Source organism: Chrysemys picta, chromosome 1 (assembly GCF_011386835.1).
Source record: "Chrysemys picta bellii isolate R12L10 chromosome 1, ASM1138683v2, whole genome shotgun sequence".
Classification (NCBI taxonomy): domain Eukaryota; kingdom Metazoa; phylum Chordata; order Testudines; family Emydidae; genus Chrysemys; species Chrysemys picta.
The window spans coordinates 90,192,000-90,204,476 of NC_088791.1; the positions used below are offsets into that span (position 1 = coordinate 90,192,000).

General features: G+C 42.5%; 1 protein-coding gene across 1 annotated transcript; it reads right to left on the reverse strand.

Annotated features, from left to right (window-relative positions):
* Window positions 1-327: 327 nt before the first annotated feature.
* Window positions 328-2,977, reverse strand: LOC135974434 (uncharacterized). The gene is made up of 2 exons (XM_065562468.1): window positions 2,010-2,977; window positions 328-1,016 (listed from the first exon to the last, which is right to left on the reverse strand). The coding sequence occupies exons 1-2, from the start codon at window positions 2,584-2,586 to the stop codon at window positions 541-543; spliced, it is 1,053 nt and encodes a 350-aa protein (XP_065418540.1). The 5' UTR covers window positions 2,587-2,977; the 3' UTR covers window positions 328-540.
* Between the last annotated feature and the right edge of the window lie 9,500 nt (window positions 2,978-12,477).

Here is a 12,477-nt window from a genome sequence, read left to right on the forward strand (position 1 = left end):
GCGGGTGTAGTGTTGTGACGCAAATGCAGCTTCTAAACTCAAGGATTGACAGGCTCCGCTGCGGTGGGATGCTTGTTTCAACGGAGCCGGTCACCCCTCCTGATCGGGACTGTGTGTATGGGGGGTCTATTTGACTTTGTGGCAGGGGGAGGACGGTTACAGATCCCATGCTGTGTGGCTCTGTGATCCTGCCTAAGGACCGGCGCTTAAGATCTGTAACTGCCCTCCCCCACCACAAAGTCACAGAGCAACCCCCCCCCCCCCAACATTACATCAAAACAACCTCCCAGACTAACCAGGGTAACTAGTCACTGCATCACTGCACTGTGTATGTGCCCTGCTGCTGTGCCTGCCCCCGACTATGTACCCTGCCAAAGGAGACTGTCCTGTCCAATTACCAACCCCCTTTCCCCTCCTCCTCCAAAAGAACATGATTGAAACAGTAGTTAACAGAAACGAATTTTTTATTATCAACTACACATGGCATTGGGAGGTGAAACTTGGACGTGGGCTTGTGTCAGGCGGGAAGGAAAGAACTTTTCAAATTTTGGGAAATGAGAGCCTTCTGCTATTAGAGCTCTCTGCAGGGGTGGAGTGAGACTTAGCAGGGACTCTGCCGCCTCTCCTTCTTTGCACTTTGGGTGAGGTGGGTATGGGACTTGGTGGCGGGGGAGGGCGGTTAGAGATGGACTGCAGCGGGGCTCTGTCCTCCTGCCTCCGTTCCTGCAGAACATCCACAAGGCGCCGGAGCGTGTCCGTTTGCTCCCTCAGTAGTCCAAGCAGCGTTTGAGTCGCCTGCTGGTCTTCCTGCCGCCACCTCTCCTCCCGATCCATGTTGGCTTGGTGCATTCGGGTCAAGTTCTCCCGCCACTGGGTCTGCTGTGATGCCTGGGCTTGGGAACAGGCCATAAGCTCAGAGAACATGTCCTCCCGTGTCCTCTTCTTCCTACGCCTAATCCGCGCTAGCCTCTGGGAGTGTGATTCCAGGCTAGGTTGTGAGACAGTCGCAGACGGGGCTGTGGAAATGGGAAAAAGGGAGTGAATTCCTAAGAAAGATAAATGTAGTTGTGAACAAAGAACATAGTCTTTCTCTGTGAACAAGACCATGCACAGCACCTTTCACATGCGCACTCAGCACAAGGTCGAATTCTCGGCCTTCGCATTCAGTGCCTGGGGTCTTGAACAGCAGATTTGAGAAGCGAGGCAGCACAACGGAATTTCTGTTGCAGGCAGACATGGTAAGCCGTACACTTGTGGCAGTTTAAAACTTTTATATTACCACTGGCCTCATTTCACATTTAAAGCAATGTCAGTCCCTGCTGCCAGCAATCCGGCAAGCGGGAACTCTGCCCCTGTCCCACCCCCTCGCGGCTGTCCCCGGGAACGATCCCTTTCGGCTGCCCCTCTCCCGCCTCCACCGCGTGGCTGCAAACCAGCGGTTACAGTTCTGTAAAGGAACGGGAAAGCAGTACCAACACTAACATTCCCCTACCTAATTAAAAGCAGGTCACCATGGCCGACATCACCCTGATGAGGATCTCCGAGAGCGACAAAGAGAGAATGCTCCGGGAAAGCCTCCAAAGACCAGGCCGTATGCCGCCCTGCTGTGCAGAGCAATGATCCCCGAGTACTTGATAATCTCGTGGCACGGCAACGTGTCGTACTTCGGAGGACCCAATAAGGCCGCTCTCCCCAAGAACCTCATGCAACGGCTTTCAAGTTACCTCCAGGAGAGCTTCATCGAGATGTCCCAGGAGGATTACTGCTCTATCCCCGGACATATAGACCGCATTTTACTGTAGCTGCAGTAGCAGGGAATAAACAGTAGAGCGGCTTGTGCAGGACAATCACTGAAAACCGGACATTGCTAGATTTCTTTTCAAAACTTGCACTGCCCCTTACTAAACCGTTAAGCGCCTAGGGCACACTAATCATGAACAACCCATTCTTTTAATTGTTAATATTCCTGTTTTGTTAAAAATAAATGTTTAGATGTTTACAACACTTACTGGCTGATCCTTCACCAGATTCTGTGTCCGGGGTAACGGCTGGGGACGCTTCGTAGGGGATCTCTGTAAGGGTGATGAAGAGATCCTGGCTGTCGGGGAAATCAGCATTGTGAGAGCTGCCGACTGCCTCGCCCTCCTCATCTCCTTCCTCATCTTCCCCGTCCCCTAACATGTCCGAGGAACCGGCCGTGGACAGTATCCCATCCTCAGAGTCCACGGTCACTGGTGGGGTAGTGGTGGCGGCCGCACCGAGGATGGAATGCAGTGCCTCGTAGAAACGGGATGTCTGGGGATGGGATCCGGAGCGTCCGTTTGCCTCTTTGGTCTTCTGGTAGCCTTGTCTCAGCTCCTTGATTTTCACGCGGCACTGCGTTGCATCCCGGCTGTATCCTCTCTCTGCCATGTCTTTAGAGATCTTCTCGTAGATCTTTGCATTCCTTCTTTTGGATCGCAGCTCGGAAAGCACGGACTCATCGCCCCACACAGCGATGAGATCCAAGACTTCACGATCAGTCCATGCTGGGGCTCTCTTTCTATTCACAGACTGCACGGCCATCACTGCTGGAGAGCTCTGCATCGTTGCCAGTGCTGCTGTGCTCGCCACGATGTCCAGACAGGAAATGAGATTCAAACTGGCCAGACAGGAAAAGGAATTCAAATTCAAATTTTCCCGGGGCTTTTCCTGTGTGGCTGGTCAGAGCATCCGAGCTCGCACTGCTGTCCAGAGCGTCAACACAGTGGTGCACTGTGGGATAGCTCCCGGAGCTATTAGCGTCGATTTCCATCCACACCTAGCCTAATTCGACATGGCCATGTCGAATTTAGCGCTACTCCCCTCGTCGGGGAGGAGTACAGAAGTCGAATTAAAGAGACCTCTATGTCGAACTAAATAGCATCGCAGTGTGGACGGGTGCAGGGTTAATTCGATGTAACGGCGCTAACTTCGACATAAACGCCTAGTGTAGACCAGGCCTAACTGCCAACATTCCAAAATCCATCTGTGATCTGAAATTCAAACTTTTTCTTCCTCTTAAATTATCAGTGGTAATAAGGATTCTACTATCCAAATCTGGCAGACAGCATTGTTGATGATAAGCAAGACATAATAGAAGCTGCACTGGCTTTACAGAGCTAACTTTATTTCTAATTAAAGTTGCTGATAGATTATAGGGAGAAGGTTTGTGGAGACAAGTGTCATTATTACACAGCAATGTTTCTATCCATAGACATGTTTCGCTTATTGGAGCCTGACATGCTGAGAATAAAGGTTCTGATTCTCCCACATGGGGCTCTTTGAACCCTTATTGAAACCTGTGACCAGGCCAATGTTAAACAGGAAAGAGAACAGGGAGAGAGTCCTCAGCTCAAAGTGATGGGCAGGGATTTTTAAAAAATCAATACAAAATTCAAGCTCATCCAGTGTCCTAAAATCCATAATGAATCAAACAGCTAAATAATCTAAATGGTAACTAAAAAAATGTAAAGACTGGTAATTTCTCTCCTCTTCCATCTTTGTAGCTTACAGCCAAGACCCATCATTCCTTTGGCCAGAAGGAGCCACCCTATTTAAAAAAAAAATTACTGCAGTTTTCAGACTATGTATCCCTCCTGTAAGATGTGTTTGGGACCAATACTGTAGAAAAAACAACTTGCTTATTATATGACTTTGGCTTCATTTCTTTGTACATGTGTCTAAGCAAGGCATCAGAGAGGCAAAGTCTATAGGATACTGGCCCCAGAACTGCACATTTTTCAGAAAGCCTATAGGATTCTCACCCTGACTCCTGCACTGCTTTCAATGTTTGCCAAACTGACACTGGCACTGTCTTTGTGAACAATGTTTAATGCTGTCAGGATGCACTCCACTTCCTGCTTTTCTTTTCTCTCCCTTTCTTCTTTTCTCTTTCCTTTCTTTCTCTTTTCCCCTTATTCTCGATCCTTACGCTCCACTCTTCGTTTTTGAATTTAAAATCTTGTGTTCCCACACTTAGTTCTATGTTTAGCCCCACTTGCAGGACTTCCCCTTTTGCTGCTATCAGTACACATAAATTCACTGTCTCCCAGCAATTCTGTGTGGGAATAAACAAGATCATCAGTCACACTAAAAGTACATGGCCTGGGAGATAATGCAGATGATTAATACACTGTTGCAGCAGTATGCCATCATTATTAATAAAGAAGCCAGATTTCTCAGTCTGGCACTACATTTTAAAAAAGGTTTGTTGGCATTTAATATGGGAAACAAAACTACTACATCTACCTCCTTTGATCTGACTTTCCATATTTTCTGCATCTAGTTTTCCTAATTTTTTAAAAAAGTGAATATGGTGCTGATAAAACATGCTGGATTACTTTGAAGATGAAGTCCTGTATTTAGGCCTGATCCAAAGTCCAATGAAGTTAATGGAAAGACTCCCATTGACTTAAATGGATTTTGGATCCAGCCCTTTATGCATGGAACCCTTACACCACCAGCTGCAGTAGTACAATCTACCAGCTATCTGCCACGAGCTTATGTCCCTCAGCCTTGACATGAAGGGAACATCTCTGGGTGTTAAGAGAGGAATTCAGTCTTCATGGTCCATTCAGTCCTTAGCCTTTCTGCTGCGATGGCAATAATAATGTCAATGAGCCCTATTTGTGATGGCAGTTTCTCTGATTTGAACAACTGACTAACTGTAACTGAGAAACCACCAGCTTATTATTTATGAAAGAAAGGACATAGTACCTATTTTACCCTAAGCAAATCTCTTCTAAATGGTGATGTGAATGCCTGTGCACTGCTGGAAGTAACTTTGCATATGGACATATACTGTGTTACAACATGTTAAGAGTAATACACAGTGGTTAGCAAACCAAATTTCACTAGCATAGACCAGTGGTTTTTAACTTTTTCTCATTTGAAGGCCCCTACAAAAATTTTGAATGGAGATGAATACTCCTTGGAAATCTTAGACAGTCTGGAAACCCCCAGGGGTCCACGGACCACAGGTTGAAAACCACTGATAGATAATGCCCAAGTATCACAACCTTAGTTGTACATCTCATTTAAAAGATATCTGTAGTATTTTGACTGAAATAAGCTAGCAGTCAATAGGATTAAACTGGATCTTTTAAACAAACTCCCATATATGCAATAGATCTCTCACCATCTTATTTTTCTCCTTTTTTACTTCCTTCCCTAAGATCCCTCTAGTGCTGGAAAGTAGGTAGGATAGTTAGTCATTCCTGAGTATTCAGTTAGCATTAGATACAATACTTCCTCTCTCCTTGAAAAAAAGAAAAATGTATTATACCAGTTGCTAAATATAGTGTCAATCTCTAAGCAAATAATCTTTCCTATATGCCCTTTTTCCAATGCTTAGCTTCGTTGCTTGGTTTTATAGACCTTTCTTGATCAGTTATTCATATTTCCGCTTATCCATATGTATTTGGATAGTAAAGAGAAGTTCTCATGTATTATACCATTCATCATCCAATAGTTTTCATTTTTTCCTGGAGATTGATTGTACTCTATTATCTGTTACAATTTCTTTAGACATTTTTTTCTTCAAAGACATTTGTTTAGAAATGTATGATTATTTCTCTGCAGATAGAAAGGGAGGACACTGACAGAAACATGGATATCTCTGAGTTACTGCCTGATCATTAACTGATCTTATCTCCACGACTGTATTTCCCCATGAGCCCTTTGGTAGTTCTATTAGAGTAAATGGTGCAGGTGTTATTATTTCTTTCTGAACTTTGTCACTTTGATCATCATTTTCATATTTAGGTGCATAAAGCATACGTAGGAACTTAAATTCAGCAGATATCTGTTGTTCAAGATTTCATTTATTTTTGTAAGGGATGGCAATGAACTGTTTACAAGAGTCCAAGTCTCTCATATCTGTGTACATTTATATTTGTCCATTGGATTTTTTGCTACTACTTTTGGAGATATCCACTCAATCAATGGTTTCATGTATGTTATCAAACAGAGCTTGATCTAAGTGATTTCACTGGAGCATCATGGGAGCACAAAGCCCCATGACTGGGGTTTAAATTAGCCGTTATCCCTCAAGAAAGAGTTGTTGGGCTCATTGTGGATAGTTCTCTGAAAACATCTGCTCAGTGTGCCATGGCAGTCAAAAAAGAAAATGTTAGGAACCATTAGGAAAGGAATAGATGATAAGACAGAAAATATCATGCCACTATATAAATCCATTGTACTCCCACACCTTGAATACAGCATGCAGTTCTGGTTGCCACATCTCAAAAAAGATATATTAGAATTGAAAAAAGTACAGAGAAGGGCAACAAAAAATGAAGAGTATGAAACAGATTCCAGATGAGGAGAGATTAAAAGTCTGGGACGTGTCAGTTTAGAAAAGAGACGACTAATGGGGGATATGACAGGGGTCTATAAAATCATGAACAGTGTGGAGAAAGGGAATAAGGAAGTGTTATTTACCCACTTCCTGGTTCCTTTGATATGTGGTCACACAATGAAATTAATAGGCAGCTGGTTTAAAAGAAACCAGCAAAGGGAATGGTTTCTATAAGTCTATAATATATAACTAAACTATTGTTGTATGTAAAGTAAATAAGGTTTTTAAAAATGTTTAAGAAGCTTCATTTAAAATTAAATTAAAATGCAGAGCCCCCTGGACTGGTGGCCAGGACCCGGGCAGTTTGAGTGCCACTGAAAATCAGCTTGCGTGCCACCTTTGGCATGCGTGCCATAGGTTGCCTACCCCTGGTCTAGGTCATTTTGAAGTCTATATGCTGAAAAGTGACTCAGATGTCTTCATTTTTTCTAACTTAGCCTACACAGTTAGCTGTTCCATTGCAGGAGTGGAAATTATATTTCCCTAAGTACTTGCAAGCTATTTACAGTGATAACTTTTCTGTAGAATGAAAGAAAGTTTTTCTGAGGCATTGTTTGGGACGTGAGAGGCAAAGGGCATTTTAAAATATGCCTGTCAAGCCAGCTGCTTTTCCTGATTCCACAGACTTCGATAAAAAAATTCTGGTACCTGGTAAGCACTTTGACTTGCTGATAAATGTTTTGGCAGAACATTATTTTACCCATTAGATAGTAGAAATCCCCAGAAAACTGACTGCAGGATATATGACTGCATTGTGTGAACTAGCCTCTACATGCTATGTTGATATCCTACCTGACAAAATGATACATGATCAAATAACTGAAAAGACAAATAATTCTAAAATTAGAAAATCATTGTTTATGGGGAAAGCACTCCAACAAGGCTACTGAATTAAAGGAAATGTAATAGCCATTAAAGGTGCAGAATCATTGGCCTGGATTGTCTGCCCTTAACTAACTACCTGGACATTCCCTTTGCATAATGGAATCCGCATTGGTAGCCTGCCAAAGGCCTCTAGTATAGAGGGTAAGACAATGGAAAGAGGACATTCCAGAGTGCTTCTGTGCTCCAACAATTCCTGGGTTTTAGAATGATCTCTCAGGAGGTCCTTGCAGCTGGACACAATTTAGAGCAGTCTCGATGTTCTAATTTGTGCCAGGAGCCAAATTGGCTCCAAGCTAGTCCCAGGATTAAAGTGGTATAAAGGTGATTCAAAGCTTTCTATAAGGAAAAACAAAGATTCTCATTGCTGAACTGGGTTACAACAGAGTGCTATGCCTCAGGGGCATATCCCTGCAAGAAATCTCTTTAAGTAAAAACTTGGCCTTTTTTTGATAGAGTGCAAGACACATCTCTTTGACTAGGCTTCCCATGGATTGTGTGCTGGTCATTTAGCCACTCTCAGATCACCAATTTGACTGGGCAAATTGGCAGCAGAAGAGAGTGATCTTCTGAACCTCTTAGTTTGAACTGCTAATGGTCCAATTTAAACTATATAAAGTGCACCTAGATACCAGAAGTACTGGGAGCATAAGCTTTCGTGGGTAAGAACCTCACTTCTTCAGACCTTCTAAAAATGTTAAAATGTATTACTGGCATGCAAAACCTTAAATCAGAATGAATAAATGAAGACTCGGCACACCACTTCTGAAAGGTTGCCCTTGACCTAGACAAGGCAGAAGCAATCCATGATTCCAGAAATTTTTTGACTGAAGCAAGCAGACAGTAGGATTATACCGGATACTTATTTAAAATAATTCACATAAGTGCAACAGCTCTTTCACCCTCTTGCCCCCCCCTTATCTTCCTGAACCCTTTCCTAAGGACCCCTCATGTTCTAAAGTATGTATTGCTTAGATAGATCCAACTCCGCCACTTCCAAGCTCACAGAATCCCCCTACTGTGCTAAATATCATCACAGTATTCAATCAGCATTCAAACAGAAGAATGCTCTTTACTTGATCATTGACCATCCCACTTCATGAAGTTCCCTGAGTTTTTCTTTGAATTCTCTTTTCAAATACTGACTAGGTCCAACGCTGGTTAGTATGTTAGAACTCACACAAGTACAGCCCCAGGTAGTAGAGCTGCAGCCATAAGAGGAAGGCATGTAAAATGAGCTAGACATGACCAAACTGGTTCCTTTTTAACTTTCAAATCCTAGAGGGATTAAAATATCTGTCTGCACTGGGTGGGGAATATTTTGAGCAGTGGCTGATCTAATAGAGAACAGCTGCACCCTCATCAATGTTAATATAATTAAAATGGAATACATACATGAAAAAAAAATCTCTAGCCCTTTTGTTTGCAAAATTAGCCATCTGAATGAAAATTGATGCCGTGTTCTCCTCCTGAGTCTGCAGGCCGACAGGCTGAAACAGTAGTTCTAAGAGAAATGTGAACTGCCCCTATCACTTTGATGGGGTGTTAACGCTGAAGCCTAATTATGAGCATTTAAATTTCAACAGTGTTAAGCATTTCATTACTGATCATTTTAGAAGAAATATGCAGCAACTGTGCTTATCCATTATTGCTGAATTGTTGCATTGGCAGATACAGGGGGACAGCAGAGACATTTTCTCTCCCTAAGAGTTTTCAAAAGAGCATTTCTATAAGTGAGAGAGCCAAGTGCTATACTTGTTCTATGACTCTCAGAGTTTGAGGTTTCCATCCAGTTTCAACACCCCTGTCAAGAAGAAGAGGGGTTGAAGATGAAATGAACTGCTTCTCCATTTCCAGCCCAGGAAAGATAAGGCAAGACCAAAAAAGAGCCATCTATGGGTTTTCCTTTCCCCTGGCAGGAGAGAAGGGGTGGGGCTGAGGGAATATCTTCGACCTGTGTTCTGCCCTCCAAAAAAGGATTACATTTCTGGTGTCTGATTTCACTAGGCCCTCAATCTCAATCCAATTCACTTCAAAATGTTCTATCTGCCAGAATAAGCATTACACAGATGAGTGAGGCTTTGCCCTTGGACTCGCATGGAGGTGGATGTGCCAAACTCATGCTAGAATTGGACCAGTCTCACTGGTTCAGTGACCCAGCACTTTTTCTTTTTGTTCTCCAAAATCTCAGTTTTCATTAAAAAAAAAAAGTCTTTGACTCTTATGGTTGCAAAGAAAGCCTTGAAAATGTTAAATGAGTGTATAAACGGATGCAGTGATGACAAGATGATTGATTGCATCTCCAAAAAACATAAAACAATAATTCTGAAAGATATGAACTGCCCCATTCATCTCAATTATGTGTTGGCTCAGTTTACCAATGCTGATTATTTAAATGTCAACATGGTTAACTTGCTGTTTCAAAATAAATAAGAAAAGAGAAGATTGATCACAGACCTGCACAATTTACTGTGAATAGTTTCTCCTTTGATGCCAGGAGCAGACCAGTGTAAGCAAAAGGCCACAGCGACAGTAGCAAATTCAGATGCATGTGAGCCCAACCAGTGAAGAGCCAATCCCACAGGCATCAAAGCTCGGCAATCCTGCCAACCTTCACTTCCAGAGAAGTGGGGACCAAGTCTGCTCTGGTTATGAGTGTAGCCAGGTGGTTTCTTCCCTGTCTCTAATGGCTTCTGCTGCTCCCTTTGCTACATGTTGTCTGCAGACGTGGCAGATGTCATTTACACCTCATACATGGTAGGTTGCAGGGCTGCTACTGGCAGGTCAAACTTCTGTCATTTATTGAATGACTACAGAGTTTCCTTCTCAGAGAGATACACCAGAAATGCATCTTCCATAAAATCCTTTAATGCTCTGCCCTGTAAGGCTGAGGTTAGCTGAAATAAGGTATGTTGCACACTGTGCCACCTCACGGCATAACAGCATAATACAGTTTAGCATTCCATTACATCTCCCCCTTTAATACATTCCTACCATTTACAAAATGGACCTAAATTAGTTGCAGCAACTGAATGTGGTCAGTTTGGAATCCACTGTCTGTAGAATTTTCTCTGTCAATTGTTCTCTCTGAGGAACAAACTTTAGATGCCAATGGTTTCTGTTGAACTCTCCACTGTTGGTCTCAGTCACATATCTGGGCTCTAAAGTTGTTTCTCTTTATGACAGCTGAAGTGTCCATCCTCTCTATATATCCAATTTGACATTAACATGGTCACCAGATTCTAGACTCAGCAGTTCTCTGAGTATTGTGTGATGCAAATGTGTTTATAAGCTCTTTTTACTTTTTTATCTGATTTAGTTACTTTTTTCATGTCTGGCCACTTTGGAAATAGATTCTTTTCTAAAGTTGGAGCAGTAGTTCCGAGTTGTCTTCCCATCAGAAGTCATGTTGGACTCTATCTTGAAGCTGCTACTGGTGTTGACTTGTAGCTCAGAGAAAAAGGAATATATCTTCCTGTTCTAGGGTTTTCTTGGCTTTACTCTCCATTCACTTTTGAGTAACATGGGCTGCTAGTAATATGATCAAAATCATATTTTGTTCAGAATGACTTAAATTCTGCTGCAGTAAATTGTGGTCCATTGTGCATTCCTTGTTGTTCTGGAATGCCAAAATGAGCAAAAATGCACTTCAATTTCTTGATAACACTGTGCCATGTTATGTCTCTCAAGTACATTATTTCTGTATACATGGACAAATAGTCCACTATGACCAGGTAATGATGTCCTCTGTATTCGCATAAATCTGAAGCTAGTCTCTTCCAACGTCTGTTTGGTAGATGTGTTGTTATTAAAGGTTCTTTGTGTTGTGTTGGTCTATTAGTTCTGCAATGTTCACATGCAGATACTTTATTGTTTATATCCTTGCTGATGCCAAGCCACTGCACTGGCTGGTTGGCCCATATATGGCATTTCGTTAATCCTTGATGTCCTTCATGGATGAGGTTTAATATTTCTTCTGTCATTTCATTTGGAATTAGAATGCTTTCAATGGCTGCTTAAATGGCCATTCTTCAGCAGGAGGAAGGTGTGAATGCAAAATTTACATTGCATCACAGGAACATTTCAAGCCGCACATCCACAAGAGACTGCTTGTCGCCTACACCCCAGCTGAGGATAATCCTCAAAGAAGGGAAAAGGATATAAGGATGAGAGACAGTGATCTCCAATTCATCTCTCCTCCTCCCATCTCTCTGCTCATGACATCAATGAATACCAGAGAGACTCTGAACCAAGGGGGAAGGGGGCAAGGGAGGAGTTCCAGGCTGAAAAGAGGATCCAGTCTGTGAAATTTACTGCAGCATATGGTGAGACAAAATCTTTTGCTTTTAAGTTCACTTGTTAAATTAGGTATTAATTTGCGTTTTACTCTTTTATTTTCTTTTGTAGCCAATCCTGACTTTTATGCATCATCACTTGTAATCACTTAAAATCTATCTTTCTGTACTTATTAAACATATCTTATTGTTTTGTCTTAACCAGTGTTTCAGATAACAAGGCTGGCACATTATCATTTTGCTTTGATGAAATGATGGACTTTCTGTGAACTTGTACTGTTCAGGAGGGTGCTGAGCAGCACAAGATGTACATTTCAGGGAACAAGGCTCGGAGTAAGAATTTGCAAGTATCGCCCAATATGTAATTCATGAGTGAATGGTCAGAGTGCTCATGTATTTAACTGGGAGTGAATTTACGTGCTGAAGATTGTGTGAGCAGGCCAGGAGTGGCTGTTTATACAGCAAAGCAGTGTAAAGGGCACCCCCGGCTAGAGAACTGAAGGGGCTCAGCTATTCAACAGTCCAAATCGTACCCTGAGTGACATCAAGGTGTGATGCTGGGTTCCATGACAGAGTGTCTGCTGCTACCAGATTTTTCTCAGGAACATATTTAGAAGTTGGGTTAAATCACACTAACCTTATTAATAGATGTGGACATCTCAGCAGTGCTTGAGCCAACCTTTTCCATTGATGAGGGTTTATTGGTCTTTTATCATTGTAAATTAATCCAAACCACACAGATATCTGTAAAAGTTTTCATATGCCCATACACTTGCCAGGCCCTTGTTTTCATTCACTCTGTATAACTTTTCTGCTTCTGTGAGTGTGCGAGAGCAAAACACAACTGGCTTCCACACAGATTTGTGTTGTTGCCACAGTATACCACCTAGACCATAGAGGTGTTTGCATCCACACTGACCA